Genomic DNA, 14514 nt, shown 5'->3' with positions numbered 1-14514 from the left:
CAGCATTGGGAAGGCTGAGACAGGAGGATTGCCACCTCGAGTTCAAGGCCAGCCTGGGCTCAGTAAGGAGACCCAGTGTCAAATGAACAAACAAAATTCATCCGAGCTCAGGTATTGGGAGAATCGGAGGCTGGTAGGGAGCACTTCAGCCCTGCTTCCTACCTACGCTCCCTACCTTGAAAGCCCTCAAAAAAAAAAAAAAAAAAAAAAAAAAAGAAAGCCCTCTGGGGCCTGGTCTCAGCCCTTGGTCTCAGCCCTCAGTGCCCTTCTTATGCACTGTGGCCCCGTCTTGGGGAGGGATGGGCCTGGCCCTGGCCCAGCACCGCCCCAGGGCATTTACTGCCGAGGAGCAGACAGGGAGGGAGGGCTGTGAACCCAGCTGCCCCCAGTTGCTTGGCTGTGTGTAAAAATGCTAGGGCACACTGCACACCACACGGAGAGAGAGTGTGGACAGGTGTGCACAGGACAGAGCACACCTTCTCAGACATGCATTCCTTGTGTAGTGACAACGCTAAACCTCACCTAAAAGAACCTGAGCCATCAGCACGTTGGGCCACAACCACCCCCCACCACAGGATGATAAATCCAGTCTCCACTTCAGTGACCTCTGCCTGGAAGTAGATGTAGGCTTCAGGGACCTTTTTGTTGTTGTTGTTGTTGTTTTGAGTCAGGGTCTGTTTATAGAGCCCAGGCTGGCCTTGAACTTGCATTGATCCTCCTGCCTCAGCCTCCCAAGTTCTGGAATGACAGGCATCAGCCACTGCCAGCCAGTACCACAAACCAGGAAGGATGCAGACCAGACTGTGCCTCAGGGCCTCTGGTAGAGCCAACTCTGCCGAACCCGAACTCTGATTCCTGACTTCTGGCTTCCTGAACCACAAGAGAATCAGTTTCCCTTGTTTTATGCCACCTGGTTTATGCCATCTGCTACAGTGATCCTCAAAAGTTTGAATATTGGGGCTGGGATTTAGCTCAGCGGCATAAGTGCCTGCCTTGTAAGCAGGCAGTCGTGAGTTTGATCCCTGCTACTGATAAAAATGAAAAAGACAAAAAAATTTTTTTTGAATATTAGGAGCCAGGCATGGTGGCTCACGCCTGTCATCCCAGCACTCGGGAGGCTGAGGCAGGAGGATTGCTGTGAGTTCGAGGCCAGTCTGGGCTACAAAGTGAGCTCAGGGCCAGTCTGAACTGCAAGGGGAGACCATGCCTCAAAAAGACAAAAAAGAGAAGGGAAAGGAAGAGAAGGGAGAGGAGGGGAGGGGAGGGGAGGGGAGGGAAAGAAGTTTGAATGTCTTCATCCATCACCACTCTGGTTCCAGGTCTGCTGCAGCCCTGTCTCACTGCAGGAAGCAAAGCCACCTCTTCAAGGGAGAGAAGCTGTCCGTGTCCCCCAGCTGAAGAAACCAGCCACACAGGGCACGGTCTCCCAGGGCTCTGCTGCCACCAGCTGGGGGCTGGGCCAAGGACCGAGTTCCAACCCTTGATGTGGGCCTTGGCCCCTCATGACCATCCTGCCGATCTCTCTGACCTAATGTCTCTGGGCCTGGCCAGTGGAACCCAGTACTGCTCTCTCCTGGCCCCCAGAACTCCAGCCACGCCTCTCAGCTGGCTTCTGTGCATTTGTTAGTTTTAACTGTTTGAGACAGGGTCTCACTCTGTATAGCCCAGGCTGGCCTTCACCTTGTGACGATTATCCTGTCTCAGCCTCTGAAGTGGTGGCATGCACCCAGGGATGGGGCTGGGGCTGGCGTGCTGGCACAGGCACAGGGTGAGCCCGCCCTCCACAGCACCCTCAGAGATTGAGCCTTTGCATGATGATCCCAGAGCCTGGGCAGCCGGCTGGGCCAAGGTGGACCCGTGCAGGACAGGAGGCTGATGGGAGGCGGCCAGCGAGGACACGGCTTCCTTCCTTCCCCTGGCTGGGCCAAGCATCTGAAATAAACACAGTGGTATCCTTGGGAGACGGCACCAGCACCGACCCAGGGAGTTGGTTTTCCCCGATGACTAAGGGAGGTGAAAGGGCGGAGGCGGGGCAGGCCAGGGCAGAGGGCGCAGGGGTCAGCTGGAGCAGCGCCAGGGCCAGCCCTGGGTGGCCTGTACTCCACACCGGAGGTGACCAGGCCGGGTCAGAGGGTGGACTCCACGTCCAGAGCTGTAAAGGGAGGGATGTGGAAGGGGGCTGGGGACCAACTGCTGAGGCCCCCACTCTTCATGGCCACCGCCTGCCATCCCAGCACGATGGAGGCTAAGGCGGGAGGATCGAGTGAGTCCAAACAGGGCAACCCTTTTAAGCCACCTAGGAGGTGTCCTGGACAGTGGGAAAAGCCTGGGGTCCAGCCTGCCCCACCCTGCTGTGCCCTCCTGTTGGTTCAGGGCGGGGTGCTTCACACCCACAGGGTGTCCCAGAGAGCCCTGCACATAACTGGAGCCTGGCAAATGTTTGCTCAGTGCTGGGGGAACCTTTGTAATTCCTGCTGCCTGAGTCAGCCTCTGAGGTCAGAGCCAGATTCCCAGGACAGCCCGGAAGTGGCCCTCGACCAGGACCCCAGGAGCCCTCAGCCTGAAGCCCAGGCTGGGACAAGGTGTCAAAGGTTTTAGTTTCTTAAGTATAAAAACATGCACCTGAAGTTTGTTGTGAGTTAGGGTCTAGGCAGCCATGGCTAGCCTGAACTCATGCTGATCCTCCTGCCTCAGCCTCCCTAGTGCTGGGATTACAGGTGAGAGGCACCACAGCCAGCATGTCTGTTTATTTATTTAAGGCTCAGAATAGAAATACCCTGAGATAGGAGAGGTGTTATCTCTGCGTGGAGAAAGCTGAGGCTATCCTAGAGGCATGGAAATGGTCCAGGGTCTTCCAGGGCAGGAATCTAGGTCTCACCACCTTGGTTTCAACCAGGGAGCTCAGTGCCAAGTCTCTGAGCCCAGGGTGCAGTGCCTCAGTGGGCAGTGGGCAGGGTTACAAACAGCATGTCCAGCTTGACAGGTCCCCAGGAGTCTCCCTCCCTCCACCACTGCTCAGCCCACCTCAAACCCTTTCTGTGGTTGGCCAGCCCTGGGCTGCATGCAGGTCAGCCTGTGTGCAACCCTCTGGGACCCGATCCCAAACCCCAGCCCACCGAGGCTTCTGCATACTTTCCACTGAGGATGCCCAGCACTGCTGGCCCCTGTCCTGTCCATGGCAGCCAAGTCTCCTCCACAGCCCTCCTCCTAAACGTGTGCCAATCCTGCCCTCACTGCCCCCACGCCTCCCCCATGTCAGACCAGAAGCTCAGGAGAACAATCAGACTCTACCTCTGCTTTCACCTCCCTCCAGCCCGCCCTCCTTGCAGCCAGTCTGTACCAGGCCCTCCTGCCTCAGCCTCCAAAAGTGGTTCCTCTGTCTGTGGAGGGTGGCGTATCCACCTTCCTGAATAAGGATCCAGCTAATTTAACCTCTCCCTTCCCTCAGACCTTGTACTGCCCAGAGGCTGCCTGCAGAAGGATGTAGGGTCCGCATCATACTCTATAGAATTGTTTGAGGCAAGGTCCTGCTATGCAACGCAGGCGGGCCTTGAACTCACTATGGAGGGTCTCAAACTCACGACAATCCTCCTGCCTCAGCCTCCCCGGTGCTGGTATCACAGATGTGCACTCACTCTCAAGGCCAGCCTGACCTACGTGGGGAGACCCTGTGTGTGTGGTCAGTGTGACACACCCAGTGTGAGCGGGATCCATAACTTGGGTGCCTCCCCGTCCACCTCATCCTCTGCCCTGCCCTGGTCTCTCATCCTGAAGGAGGTGGTCGGCCTGGGTCTCTTACATAAACGTAAGGGGAAGGCAAAATGTGACGAGTGCCGCAACAGACGGACACACGCTCCTCCAGACGGTGAAGAGAGGCAGAGGGACTGTGGTGGCGCTGGGAGCCCCCCAGTCAGCCTCCTAGAGAGGTTCCGCGACCTCCTGGGCAAGAAGCTGCTAATCGGCTCTTGGGCGCCACCTTCTGCCACCACGCGGCCCCTGCAGCCCTTTCCAGGCGCCCCGCCCCTTTTCGGCCCCAGACCCCGCGTCCGAGTTCCATTGGCTGTCCTCTGTTCTCCCGCCCATTCGGGCTCCACCAATCCAATCCTTGAGGTGGGCGGGGGTTGCCGCCGGTGTTGGAGCGTGCTCCCGGACTGGCTCTGTTGAAGGCAGTGACGTGGCCCGGGGAGACCCGTTTGCGTCTGAGTTTCTGATTGGTGGTGAGGCGCCGGAAGCGGAAGTGGAGCAAAGATGCAGGTTTGGGGGATCAGACCTGTAGGAAGGGACCCTGGCCTCAAAATACTATCCTAGCTCCCCTAGGTCCCTCCCGGCCCGTAGCTCTGGCTCTGCAGGGTGGCGGTCGGGGCCAGGACATGACCGCGCTCACAGCCGCGTCCCCTCGGTGTCCCCCCAGGACCATCAGCACGTGCCCATCGACATCCAGACCAGCAAGCTGCTCGGTAGGAGGCGGCCCCGCGCGCCGCTGCCCTTTGCCCCCCGTCACCAGTCGCACCCCGAACTCTGGGTGGAGGGGCCGACCAGCCTTGCTGTGACAGGACCTGTCTGGCCAAGAGCAGCCGAAAGGACTCATGGAGTCCGCGCTTCCCCTGCGTTTGCTGCCCTAACGTTTGTAACATGCTCGGCAAATCGTGTCGCCCACGCCCGGGTGCGGTGATGCTCGCCGTGTGGCACACTGGAATCCAGCCTGAGCAGTTTAGCGGTTTAGTAAGACCCTGTCCCGAAGCGCAAAGTGTTTTGTTTCGGGTTTTAAAGGCTTAGATGTAATTCAGTGCGAAAGCACTGGGTTCAAGTCCCACTGATGCAAAAAGATAAAAGGAAAGCAATTGTTATTTAGCGACAGGGAATAAACGGTTTGATTTTAAGGTCATCAGTAACTAAGTGGGAAATGTCAGCTGGAGCTTTAGCGTGACTGATTCAATGTGTGCGCTCCCCGGGTTGTGCCGGGGAAAATAAAGTAAAAATTTTCCATGTAGGGCCGGCGATCTGGCTCATTTGGCATAAGCGCATGCGTGGCAAGCGCAAGGTCGTGAGTTCGATCCCTGGTACCAGCAATGAAAGACCTTACATCTTCCCTTTATTGTGGGGAGACGAGAACCCCAAGACTCAGGCGTAGAGAATTTCTGATGGCCAGGCCACCTCTGGCTCAGTACCAGGGAGGGGCCTCTTCTGACCTCTTCAGATCACTGCAAAGCATGCACTGTTTTTTGGGTTGTTTTGTTCCCATGCTGCAGTTAAAGATCCCATGCTGCAGTTAAGGCTGGCCTTGAATTCAGCAATCCTGCCTCAGCCTTCCGAGTGCTGGGATTACAGGCCTGCACCACCATAACCTGTACTAGTGGAGTTGCTTTGGCTTTGCTGTAAGCTCCTCTGTGCAGTCTCGGGGTGTGTGTCATCCTCAGGGATAGGGTGACCTCACATGGGGTGAGGGTAAGGGCCTGTACTCTGCACCAGGGCGCTGTGCTATGCACCTGACACTGTAAAAATCAAGATCCTTCAGATGAGTCTGCCGAGGGCCAGGCATGGTGGGCAGTGTTCTGCCTCTCATCCCTTTCTCACTAATGATCTTATCCCTATTTTATTCTATTTTATTTTATCTGATTTTATTTTTCAGACAGGGCCTCACCCTGTAGCCCAGCCTCACCTTAATCTCACAGTGATCCTCCTGCTTCAGCCTTCCAAGTATAGAATTACAAGCATGCACCACCACTATTATTCCCATTGTACATGCTGGGAAACTGAGGCACAGCGTGGTAGAGAAACTTTACCACGAACCTTGGTAATTAGAGCCCAGGACCATCTTACCACAGAACCTAGGTCTTAGTTCTCTGCAGAGGAAGCCCACATGTTTCTTAAGCCATGAAACAGCCCAAACCCCTCCCAGTCACACTGGCAGGGTGGCTCTTCACTGGAAAGACTAGAGTAGTATGAAGCTAGGTGTGGTGGCACACACCTGTAATCCTAGCACTCAGGAGGCTGAGGCAGGAGGATCCATGTGAGTTCGAGACCAGTCTGGGCTGCAAAGTGAGCTCAGGGCCCACCCGAACTGCATAGGGAGACCCTGTCTCAAAAAGACAAAGGAAAGAAAAAAAGAAAGTCCTGGTGTCCCTGATGCAGTCTTCGGGGCGCTGCTGGGATTAGGGGCTTTGCAGTTACTCATTCATCCGGTTCTTGGCAGGGCTGCCTTGTGTTTTGTGTTGTGGTGGATAATCCCAGCCCCAGGAGGAGGAAGCTGAGCAGCAGCCTCTGTCAACAGGAAAGATATAATTACCCACGCAGCGAAATAGCGGGAGAATTTAGAATGGTCAGGAGAGGTGCTTTCATGTCAAGACCAATTCAGAGTTTTTCTTTATCCTCCTATTGAGGTGATTGCTCTGTGTTTAAAAAAAAAAAAACAAAAACACTAAACCATGTTACTGGGGATAAAGTTCGGCTGCCAGAGTCTGTTAGCCTCAGGCCTCTCTTTCCTCTGATCTTCTGGGAACACCGCCCCCCATACCTTACCCCACATGAGAACAGTTTTTACCAATATCTTAGCATATTACAGCCGAATTGGTGGAATTTTTTTTGTCTGTTTTGAAACAAGGTCATCCTACATGGCCCATGCTAACCTCAAACTCAAGGCAACCCTCTCACCTCAGCCTCCCTAGGTCCGGGATCACAGATGTGCGCCCCTGCACTGAGGAGCAATGGGTCTGGGTGGTATGAAGCAGTCTGTGACCTGGGTGTCCCCTGTCCCCTTCTCACAGACTGGCTGGTGGACAGGCGGCACTGTAACCTGAAGTGGCAGAGCCTGGTGCTGACGATCCGAGAGAAGATTAATGCGGCCATCCAGGACATGCCAGAAAGCGAGGAGCTCGCTCAGCTGCTCTCTGGGTCCTGTGAGTGTCTGGGGCTGCCACTGGGTCCCTGCTTGCTTGGGCGGGGGGTAAAGTTGTGCCAACTGAGCTATTTCCCTTCATCAGCCACCAGGGCTCACCCTAGAAAGGAAGGTTGCTTTTTGGGTTTTTACTTGGGGGGGTGGTACTGGGGATCGAACTCATGGCAGGTGCTTGTGCTGCTGAGCTAAATCCCCGGCCCAGGGAGGTTTATTTACTTAGGGAATGGATGCTGGTTTTTCTAACACAGAATGGTGGAGGGGGCTGTGTCACTGGCTAGAGAAATTCCCAGTCCGCACTCTTGTCGTTCTAGCCCTGAAGGAAGCTGAGGCAGGGGGATCCCCAGTTTGAGCTCAGCCTGGGCACTTAGTGAGACCCTATCTCAAAATCCAAAGAAAAAATCAGACCAAACACTGCCTCTCCATTGGCTTCCAGACATTCACTACTTCCACTGCCTGAGGATTGTGGACCTTCTCAAAGGCACTGAGGCCTCCACAAAGAACATCTTTGGCCGGTACTCTTCCCAGAGGATGAAGGCAAGTGTGTCCAGAGCTGGGGACATCTCATCCGTAACTCAGTACCTCTGGTCTCCAGGGCCCTATTGAGACACACACACACACGTGTGTGTATGTGTGTGTGTTGTGGTGGTGGGGGAGTGCTGGGAGTCAAACCCAGGGAGTGCTGAGCTGTGCCCCCAGCCTTTGGTCTCTTGAGACACGGTCTTTCTGGGTTTCCCAAGCTGGCCTGAAGCTCAGGATCCTCCTGCCTCAGCCTCCCAGGTGCTGGGGTCACAGACATGTGCCATTTCTGGACCTAGTTTTTTTTGTTGTTACTGTTTTGAGACAGTCTTGCAAAGTTGCCCAGACTGGCCTCAAATGTGTGATCCTGCTGCCTAAGCCTCCCAAGTAGCTGGGGTTACAGATACACAGCAGCATCCCTGGTGTCACACCCTTAATTAGCGTGGGCGGCCCAGCCAGTAGTAGATAGAGGAGGGTGCCGCATGCCCTGCGAGGCCTGTTAGTGCCTCCCTGTGGGGGCTGTTGTGCGCGTCTGACTTATTCTGTCCCCAGGACTGGCAGGAGATCGTTGCCCTGTACGAGAAGAACAACACCTACTTAGGTAAAGTGGCCCTGGTGCCCCTGAGAAACCCACTCCCCGTGTTCCTAGACACTGACGGGGCCTACAAGAAGTGAAGTCTGTGAGTGGGAGGGGGCTGGGTGGAGACTCTGCCTGTTCATAGCCAACAAAACCCCAGTTCCAAGCCGGGCTGGTGGCGCACTCCTGCCATCCCAGCATGTGGGAGGCTGAGGCAGGGGCATTGCTGAGAGTTCAAGGCCAACCTGGCCTACACAGTAAGCCCCTAACACAAAAACAAAAAGACAGAGGAGTCATAAGGATAAAGCTAATAGTCCCTTCGCTCACCGGCCGAGGGCTGGAGAGGCTGGGTAACCACCACCACCACCACCCCACCGCCAGCTGGGGCAGCTGGGGCAGCCGGGCCTCCTGGCCTCGGAGTGGGATACCTGGGCAAACCTCCCGGCCTCTCGCAGTGGAGCTCTGCAGCCTCCTGGTTCGCAACATCACCTACGAGCTGCCCGCGCTGAGGAAGCGGATCGCCAAGTGCCAGCAGCTGCAGCGGGAGTGCAGCCGCAAAGAGGAGGAGGGCCAAGCGGGGGCGGCGGCGCAGCGGGAGCACTTCCGGCTCGCGTGCAAGCAGTACGGCATCACGGTGCGCATGCGCGGGGCCGGCGCAGGGCGGGCATGGCAGTGATTCTGCCCAGGACCTTTGTCCACTGTCCCTGATTCCCCAGCTCCTGTCCCAGACTCCTCTGCCGGCCTCTGCCCAGCCTGCTCTGCACCTCTCGGGATGTCTGCAGTCCCCTGTGGGCTCTGCCATCCTCACATCCATCTGAGGCCTCATCCTGTCCACTGTCCAGGGGGACAACGTCCGGAGAGAGCTGCTGGCCCTGGTGAAGGACCTGCCGAGCCAGCTGGCAGAGATTGGGGCCGAGGCACAGTCCCTGGGCGAAGCTATTGAGCTGTACCAGGCCTGTGTGGACTTCGTGTGTGAGAGGTAGGAGGCCCACCAGCTGCGGCTTCCCCTACCCCAGTGTCCGATCCCCTGATCCCCTCCACTCTTGTGTGTTCCTTTGTTTGTCGTGAGACAGCGTCTTGCTCTGTAGCCCAGGCTGGCCCCGAATTCCTGGCGATCCTCCTGCCTCAGCCTCCCAAACTCTGGGGTGACGGGTGTACAGCATCACTGCGGCCTTCACTTGCGTTTTCCCTGTGACTCATGACTGTGCTGTCCCTGCTGGGCCCGGGAGCCTTGCCCACCTGGCCCTGTGGCCGGGCCAGGGCTCAGGATTGTACCCTCCATAGCCCAGCGGAGCAGGTGCTGCCCATGCTGCGGTTTGTGCAGCGGCGGGGAAACGCGACAGTGTATGAGTGGAGGACAGGGACGGAGCCCTCAGTGGTGGAACGGCCGCGCCTGGAAGAACCTCCTGAGCCAGTGGAAGAGGACGCAGTAAGGGCGGCCTCCCTCCCAGGGCCGAGGCTCCGGGTCCTCGCCCACCCAGCCCAGGCCTGGCCCCATTTCCAGCCCTGCTTCCTGGTCCTGGCCTTCCTGAGGCCAGAGCACCATGAAGGCGAACCAGGAGCCCGTGGGTGGCCTGAGCACGCTGAAGGTGGCCGCCTGTATGTTAACCCTCACAGATCGACTGGGGCGACTTCGGGGTGGAGTCCGAACCTGGCGTCCATGCGGAGGCTGCTGGCATTGACTGGGGCATCTCCCTGGACCCAGAGTCAAAGGTTAGGACGCCCTGGGAACCTCGGGGTTCCCATTAGTTGTAGAAAGCATGTCTGGGTCTGGAGGCATCACTTCAAGTTACCAGCTCCCAGGCGAGGTGCAGTCCCAAGTTCAAAAGAGATGGAAGGCTGGGCATGGTGGGGCATGTCTATAATTGCAGAACTGGGGTGAGGCAGGAGGATCGCCAGGAGTTTGAGGCTAGCCTGGGCTACACAGTGAGTTCACAGTCAGCCTGGGCTTCATAGCAAGACCCTGCCTGTCTCCTTTGACCTGGGCTTTGGTAGGAGGCGGAAACTGACCCGCAGGGACAGAGATGGCAGCATAACCAGGCCTGCACCGCCAGGACTGCAGCCCTCACTGTGGGGAGGAAGCCATCTCTGAAGCTCAGGCCCTGTTCTGTGGGCTGCCCAGCCTCACCGGGTTCGTTGCTCTCTGTGCAGGAACCTGAGGGTGAAGTGATAGACTGGGGAGACACCTCGGACGCCGCAATGCAGATCACAGTGGTGGAGGCAGGGACCCAGGGTGAGTGTGGAAGCTGGGGGGCGCCAGGACTCCCCGCCTGCTGTCTGCCTGTCTGCTGGGAGGCCGCAGAGAGACTGTCCTAGCGGCACAGGCCACTAGAGGGCAGTGCAGGACGACACTGCCTCCTGCTGCCCCAGCCAGGGGGCAGGCAGTGCAGGGGCCCTGGCAGGCTGGGCCACCTCCCTGCGAAGTGGCTTCAGTGTCATGCCTCAGGGCTTCTCCAGCTCAGCCCGAGATGGGAAAACAGGTCCCTTACCCTCCCCCTTCCTCCCTCTGCCCTTTCCCCGCAGCCCCGGATGGCGTGGCCAGGGGCCCCGACGCCCTGAGCCTGCTCGAGTACCCTGAGACCCGCAGTCAGTTCATCGACGAGCTCATGGAGGTGCGGGTGCAGGGGGTGTGGCTGTGGGGGGATCTGCACCTCCCCGTGGGTATGAAGGGCACTTAGCACGCCCGACGCAGAGCAGAAAATTGGGTGCCCCATCCTGGCAGCTCCTGGGCCTCACCTGTCTGCCAGAGCTCCTGCCAGTCCCACGAACCCAAGTAGAGTCCTGACAGCCCCCAGCTCCTGTCCCTGCGGGAAAGCCCGGTTGGAAGCCATGGCACTGGACATGATGGTGCCAAACGCCACAGGGAACACGGTGCTGGGAGGCTGTGGTTTACCGCCTGGGGGTCAGGACATATACCTAGGGAGCACCTGCCGGCACGGGGGACAAGGCAATGGGAAGGCGAAGCAGAGCGAGCTGGGGCGTGGGGAGCAGAGGGGGGATCAGGGCACCAAGGTGACCCGGGCCTGGAAGCTGTTGGTTTGGGACAGGTTGGGGCAGAGACTACACGGCGGGGGTGGGGGTGGAGGGGGGTGTAAAGGTCATCCGTGCCTAAGGGGCAGCAGCCAGGCAGGAGCCAGTGCTCTAGGGTCAGGAAGACGGGGCCATGGCCTGTTGCCGGAGGAGCCCTGACAGACCGAAACCCATACTCGATTCCCCCTTTTTTCTGGCTGAGAGGCTCCTCCTTGCCTCTGCCGAGAGGTGGACATAAGGGTTCAAGTTCTTTTATGAGGCAGGGTCTCGCTGTATAGGCCAGGCTGGCCTTAACCTGGTGACCCTCCTGTCTCAGCCTCCTGAGGCTAGGACTACAGGCGTGTGCCACTGCCTCACTCTTACAGGGCAGCTATTGAGTTTCCGGACATGACAGCATCTCGAGGAGGCAGCTTACCCCACCAAAGTGCCACCCTCATGGCTCCCTCTCACATTTGAGCCGTCAGAGGGTATGTTTCTGAATTCCGTTCCTGATCCAAACAAGCCTCTTCTCTGCCTGCAGCTTGAGATCTTCCTGTCCCAGAGAGCAGTGGAGATGGGAGAGGAGGCTGACATCCTGTCTGCTAGCCAGTTCCAGCTGGCCCCCGCCATCCTGCAGGGCCAGACCCAGGAGAAGATGGTTGCCATGGCGTCCACGTTGCAGGAGCTGATTGACCGGCTCACCAACCTGCAGATGCAGCACCTGTTCATGATCCTGGCCTCCCCCAGGTCTGACCCCCGTCCCTCCGCCCCTCTGTGATCCTCAGCCCTTCCTGCCATCTTCATCCTGAGCACAGTGCTCATCTTTGGGCAGGATCAGGTGATTCAGTTATGCAGGCAGAACCTGCGTCCCAAGGAGGACAGGGCTTCCCAGGCATGGTGGCCCACGCCTATAATCTCAGGCCTTGGGATGCTGAAGCAGGATGAGTGTCCTGAGTTTGGTGCTAGCTTGAACTACATAAAGTATCATAGGGACGCAGAAATAATTCTCCTCCTCCCAAGAGACCATCTAGGGGACTGGGTGCCCGGGGCTCCTGTGTCCAGACTTGCACGGGACACTCCACACACAGCTGTGCCCACACAGGTATGTGGACCGCGTGACTGAGCTCCTGCAGCAGAAGCTGAAGCAGGCGCAGCTGCTGGCCCTGAAGAAGGAGCTGATGGTGCAGAGGCAGCAGGAGGCGCTGCAGGAGCAGGCGGCACTGGAGCCCAGGCTGGACCTGCTGCTGGAGAAGACCCGCGAGCTACAGAAGCTGGTGGGTGCGCCGGGCCACTGGGAGGTGGGGGCTGGGCCTCCGGGTGACACCCCCAAGCCCTGCCTGCCCTTCCCCTCTCCACCCCTCTGCCTGCAGATCGAAGCTGACATCTCCAAGCGGTATGGTGGGCGCCCCGTCAACCTGCTGGGGACCTCCCTGTGAGCCAGGTACTCCTCACCTGCCACTGGATGGAGGGCAACAGCCCTCCACCAGAGCCCAGCACCGTGGAGGATTAAGAACGACAGGCAGGAGCCGTCACCTGCTGCTGATTGGTGGCCACACTTCTCCCACTCTCCATAAGAGCCGCCCGGATGGGGCCTGCAGAGCGGTTTCCTTAGTTGGTCACGGAAGACCTAATAAAAGAGAACAGAGAATGCTTTCGCTGTACCGCTGATGCTTTCTTTCATTCTTGTGCAGTTCAAGCTGGCCTCGAACTGATGGAAATCCCCCTGCCTCAGCCTCCCAAGTGCTGGGATGACAGGTGCATGTCACCGTACCTGGCTGCTCACTGTCTTTATTTTTTGGTTTTTTGGTTTTTAGGTTTTTACTTTTTGGTTTTCTGAGCCAGGGTTGCACTTGTAGCCAGGCTGTCCTCAAACTCACAGTGATGCTCCTGCCTCAGCCTCCCGAGTTGTGGACTGGTACAGGCGCCCCATGCCTGCTTGCAGAGTCTCTTACACTGACTGCTCCACCTCCCTGACCTGGTGGCCGCAGCAGTAAAGCTGTTGGCGTGGGTTCCTGAGCCAGGGGGCTCCTGGGGCCACAGCTGTCGCTGTGGAGCCCTGGCCAGGGACTTTGCTGTGTGGCTGTGGTGTTACGGGGATCCTGTCACCCCACAGCCAGGTTTGCCCCATAACCCCAGCTTCCCTGCAGCCGAGGGTGATGTGTGGACAGGTCGTGTCACCCTTGCTGGCTGCCTGTCCACTTCCTGCCGGGATGGCACCCTCTGCGAGCCACCTACCTGTCCCGTTTCCCAGGAAGGACAGGGCCGGGGGTGGCCAGCAATTCGATTTTAATTTCATAGCAGAGCAGTTGATTCATGGCACTTTGTCGCCGGCGCTGACTCCCGTAATGACTTTCCATCAGGATGAAAAGTGGAGTGACACCTCTCATTATTCCCGCTGCTTGTTATCTCAGGGCTGGGGAGGGCCGCCCCTCCCCGCTGCCTTTCAGCCGTCCAGCCTGGTGAGTGATGGCCCCGATTAATCACCCCCAGACGTGGGGACACACGCCGCCCGCAGGAGGCAGAGATAAGGCCTCCGGAGCCGCTCCGATCGATTAATGTCAGCGTCCACGTCCCACGTCCTGCTCTTCGCCTGGTCACCTCCTTTGGGAGGATGTGCTGGAAGAAGTCCAGGAACTGAGGAAGGAAGAAGATGGTGTCAGGAAGAGGACCTCAGGATACATCGAACGGACCTTGTTCTGGGGAGCCGCTTAGGTCCCCTGAGTGTGGCTGCCTCTCGCCCCCCTGGTTACCACCCGCCCCGGGGCCACCTGGCTACCCTTGCTGCTCTGACATCTGTGCCCAGTGACCAGCTGTTACATGGGCTCTGCTGCTCCTGGACTGGGGCCACTGGGGCACTGTGACGATGATTGTGAGACCCCTGCACGGCCCGGGTCACCTGCCTTCCTGCCCGTTGGCCGGGAGCAGGGGTGTGTGGTGCCTGCCGGGCGGCCTATTCCAGAGGGCCAGGCCTGGTCACTGCCTGACTGGAAGAATGAAGGCCCTTGCTGACCCATAGGCAAATTTTCCTCACAATCTTTAGCCTAGTCTTCCCCTGCACCCCTGCACATGAGGCAGGAGGGTCACCAGGAGTTCAAGGCCAGCCTGGGCTACATAATATCCAGAGACCCTGTCCCCAAAACAGTAATAATCTTCATCCCACCAACACTAGGTTTGTTCTCTAGAACCCTTGCCTTCTGGGTCTGGGCTCCCAGCAGGCTGAGGGCCGGAAGGGGTCAGGAGGCTGGCTCTGCCGTGCTCCCTGGGCTGCTCAGTGGCTTCCAGGGCAGATTCTGAATTCCTTTTGCCTCACTCTGGTGCCTGGTCTCTGGCTCATCCTCCTCCAGGGAGGAAGGCGGTAGTGCCCTGGCCTTTTGATTTTCCTTTGTTTTGAGACAGGGTCACAGTACATCATGGCAACCCTCTTGCCTGAGCCCCCTGTGCCCACAAGCTGGCCACTCTTCCTTCTGGACCCACCTGGCCTGGCTCCCTGGAAGGAGAGGCGTGGGCCCCTCCTGAG

General features: G+C 58.1%; 2 protein-coding genes across 4 annotated transcripts in view; both read left to right on the top strand.

Moving 5' to 3' along the window:
• The window catches only part of Pnpo (pyridoxamine 5'-phosphate oxidase), a 235028-nt gene that overhangs the window by 14969 nt on the left and 205545 nt on the right, over positions 1–14514 (top strand). The gene's annotated exons all lie outside the window — the stretch shown is intronic.
• Cdk5rap3 (CDK5 regulatory subunit associated protein 3) lies at positions 4145–12648 on the top strand. 2 transcript variants are annotated; one of them, XM_003467058.5, is made up of 14 exons: positions 4145–4254; positions 4412–4457; positions 6765–6896; positions 7329–7429; positions 7964–8012; positions 8444–8622; positions 8831–8967; positions 9273–9417; positions 9606–9701; positions 10140–10221; positions 10512–10600; positions 11539–11744; positions 12100–12271; positions 12368–12648. In XM_003467058.5, exons 1-14 carry the CDS (start codon positions 4249–4251, stop codon positions 12431–12433), a joined length of 1506 nt encoding a protein of 501 aa, XP_003467106.2. In that variant the 5' UTR covers positions 4145–4248; the 3' UTR covers positions 12434–12648. The 2 variants fall into 2 exon arrangements, with proteins under 2 accessions (XP_003467106.2, XP_063107485.1); XM_063251415.1 differs by lacking the exon at positions 4412–4457 and having other exon boundaries at positions 4236–4254.

The sequence above is a fragment of the Cavia porcellus genome, unplaced genomic scaffold (assembly GCF_034190915.1).
Source record: "Cavia porcellus strain 051 isolate PalLab524CR breed Dunkin Hartley unplaced genomic scaffold, mCavPor4.1 scaffold_6, whole genome shotgun sequence".
Taxonomy (NCBI): Eukaryota; Metazoa; Chordata; class Mammalia; order Rodentia; family Caviidae; genus Cavia; species Cavia porcellus.
Note: the sequence above shows the minus strand (reverse complement) of the source record. Positions and strands in the feature narration are given on the sequence as shown.

Excerpts from the sequence above, each read along its gene's own strand:
- Cdk5rap3 (XM_003467058.5), top strand. Across the intron at positions 4,458-6,764 it reads CCAGACCAGCAAGCTGCTCG|ACTGGCTGGTGGACAGGCGG; the intron begins GTAGGAGGCGGC and ends CCCTTCTCACAG. Across the intron at positions 12,272-12,367 it reads CCCGCGAGCTACAGAAGCTG|ATCGAAGCTGACATCTCCAA; the intron begins GTGGGTGCGCCG and ends CTCTGCCTGCAG.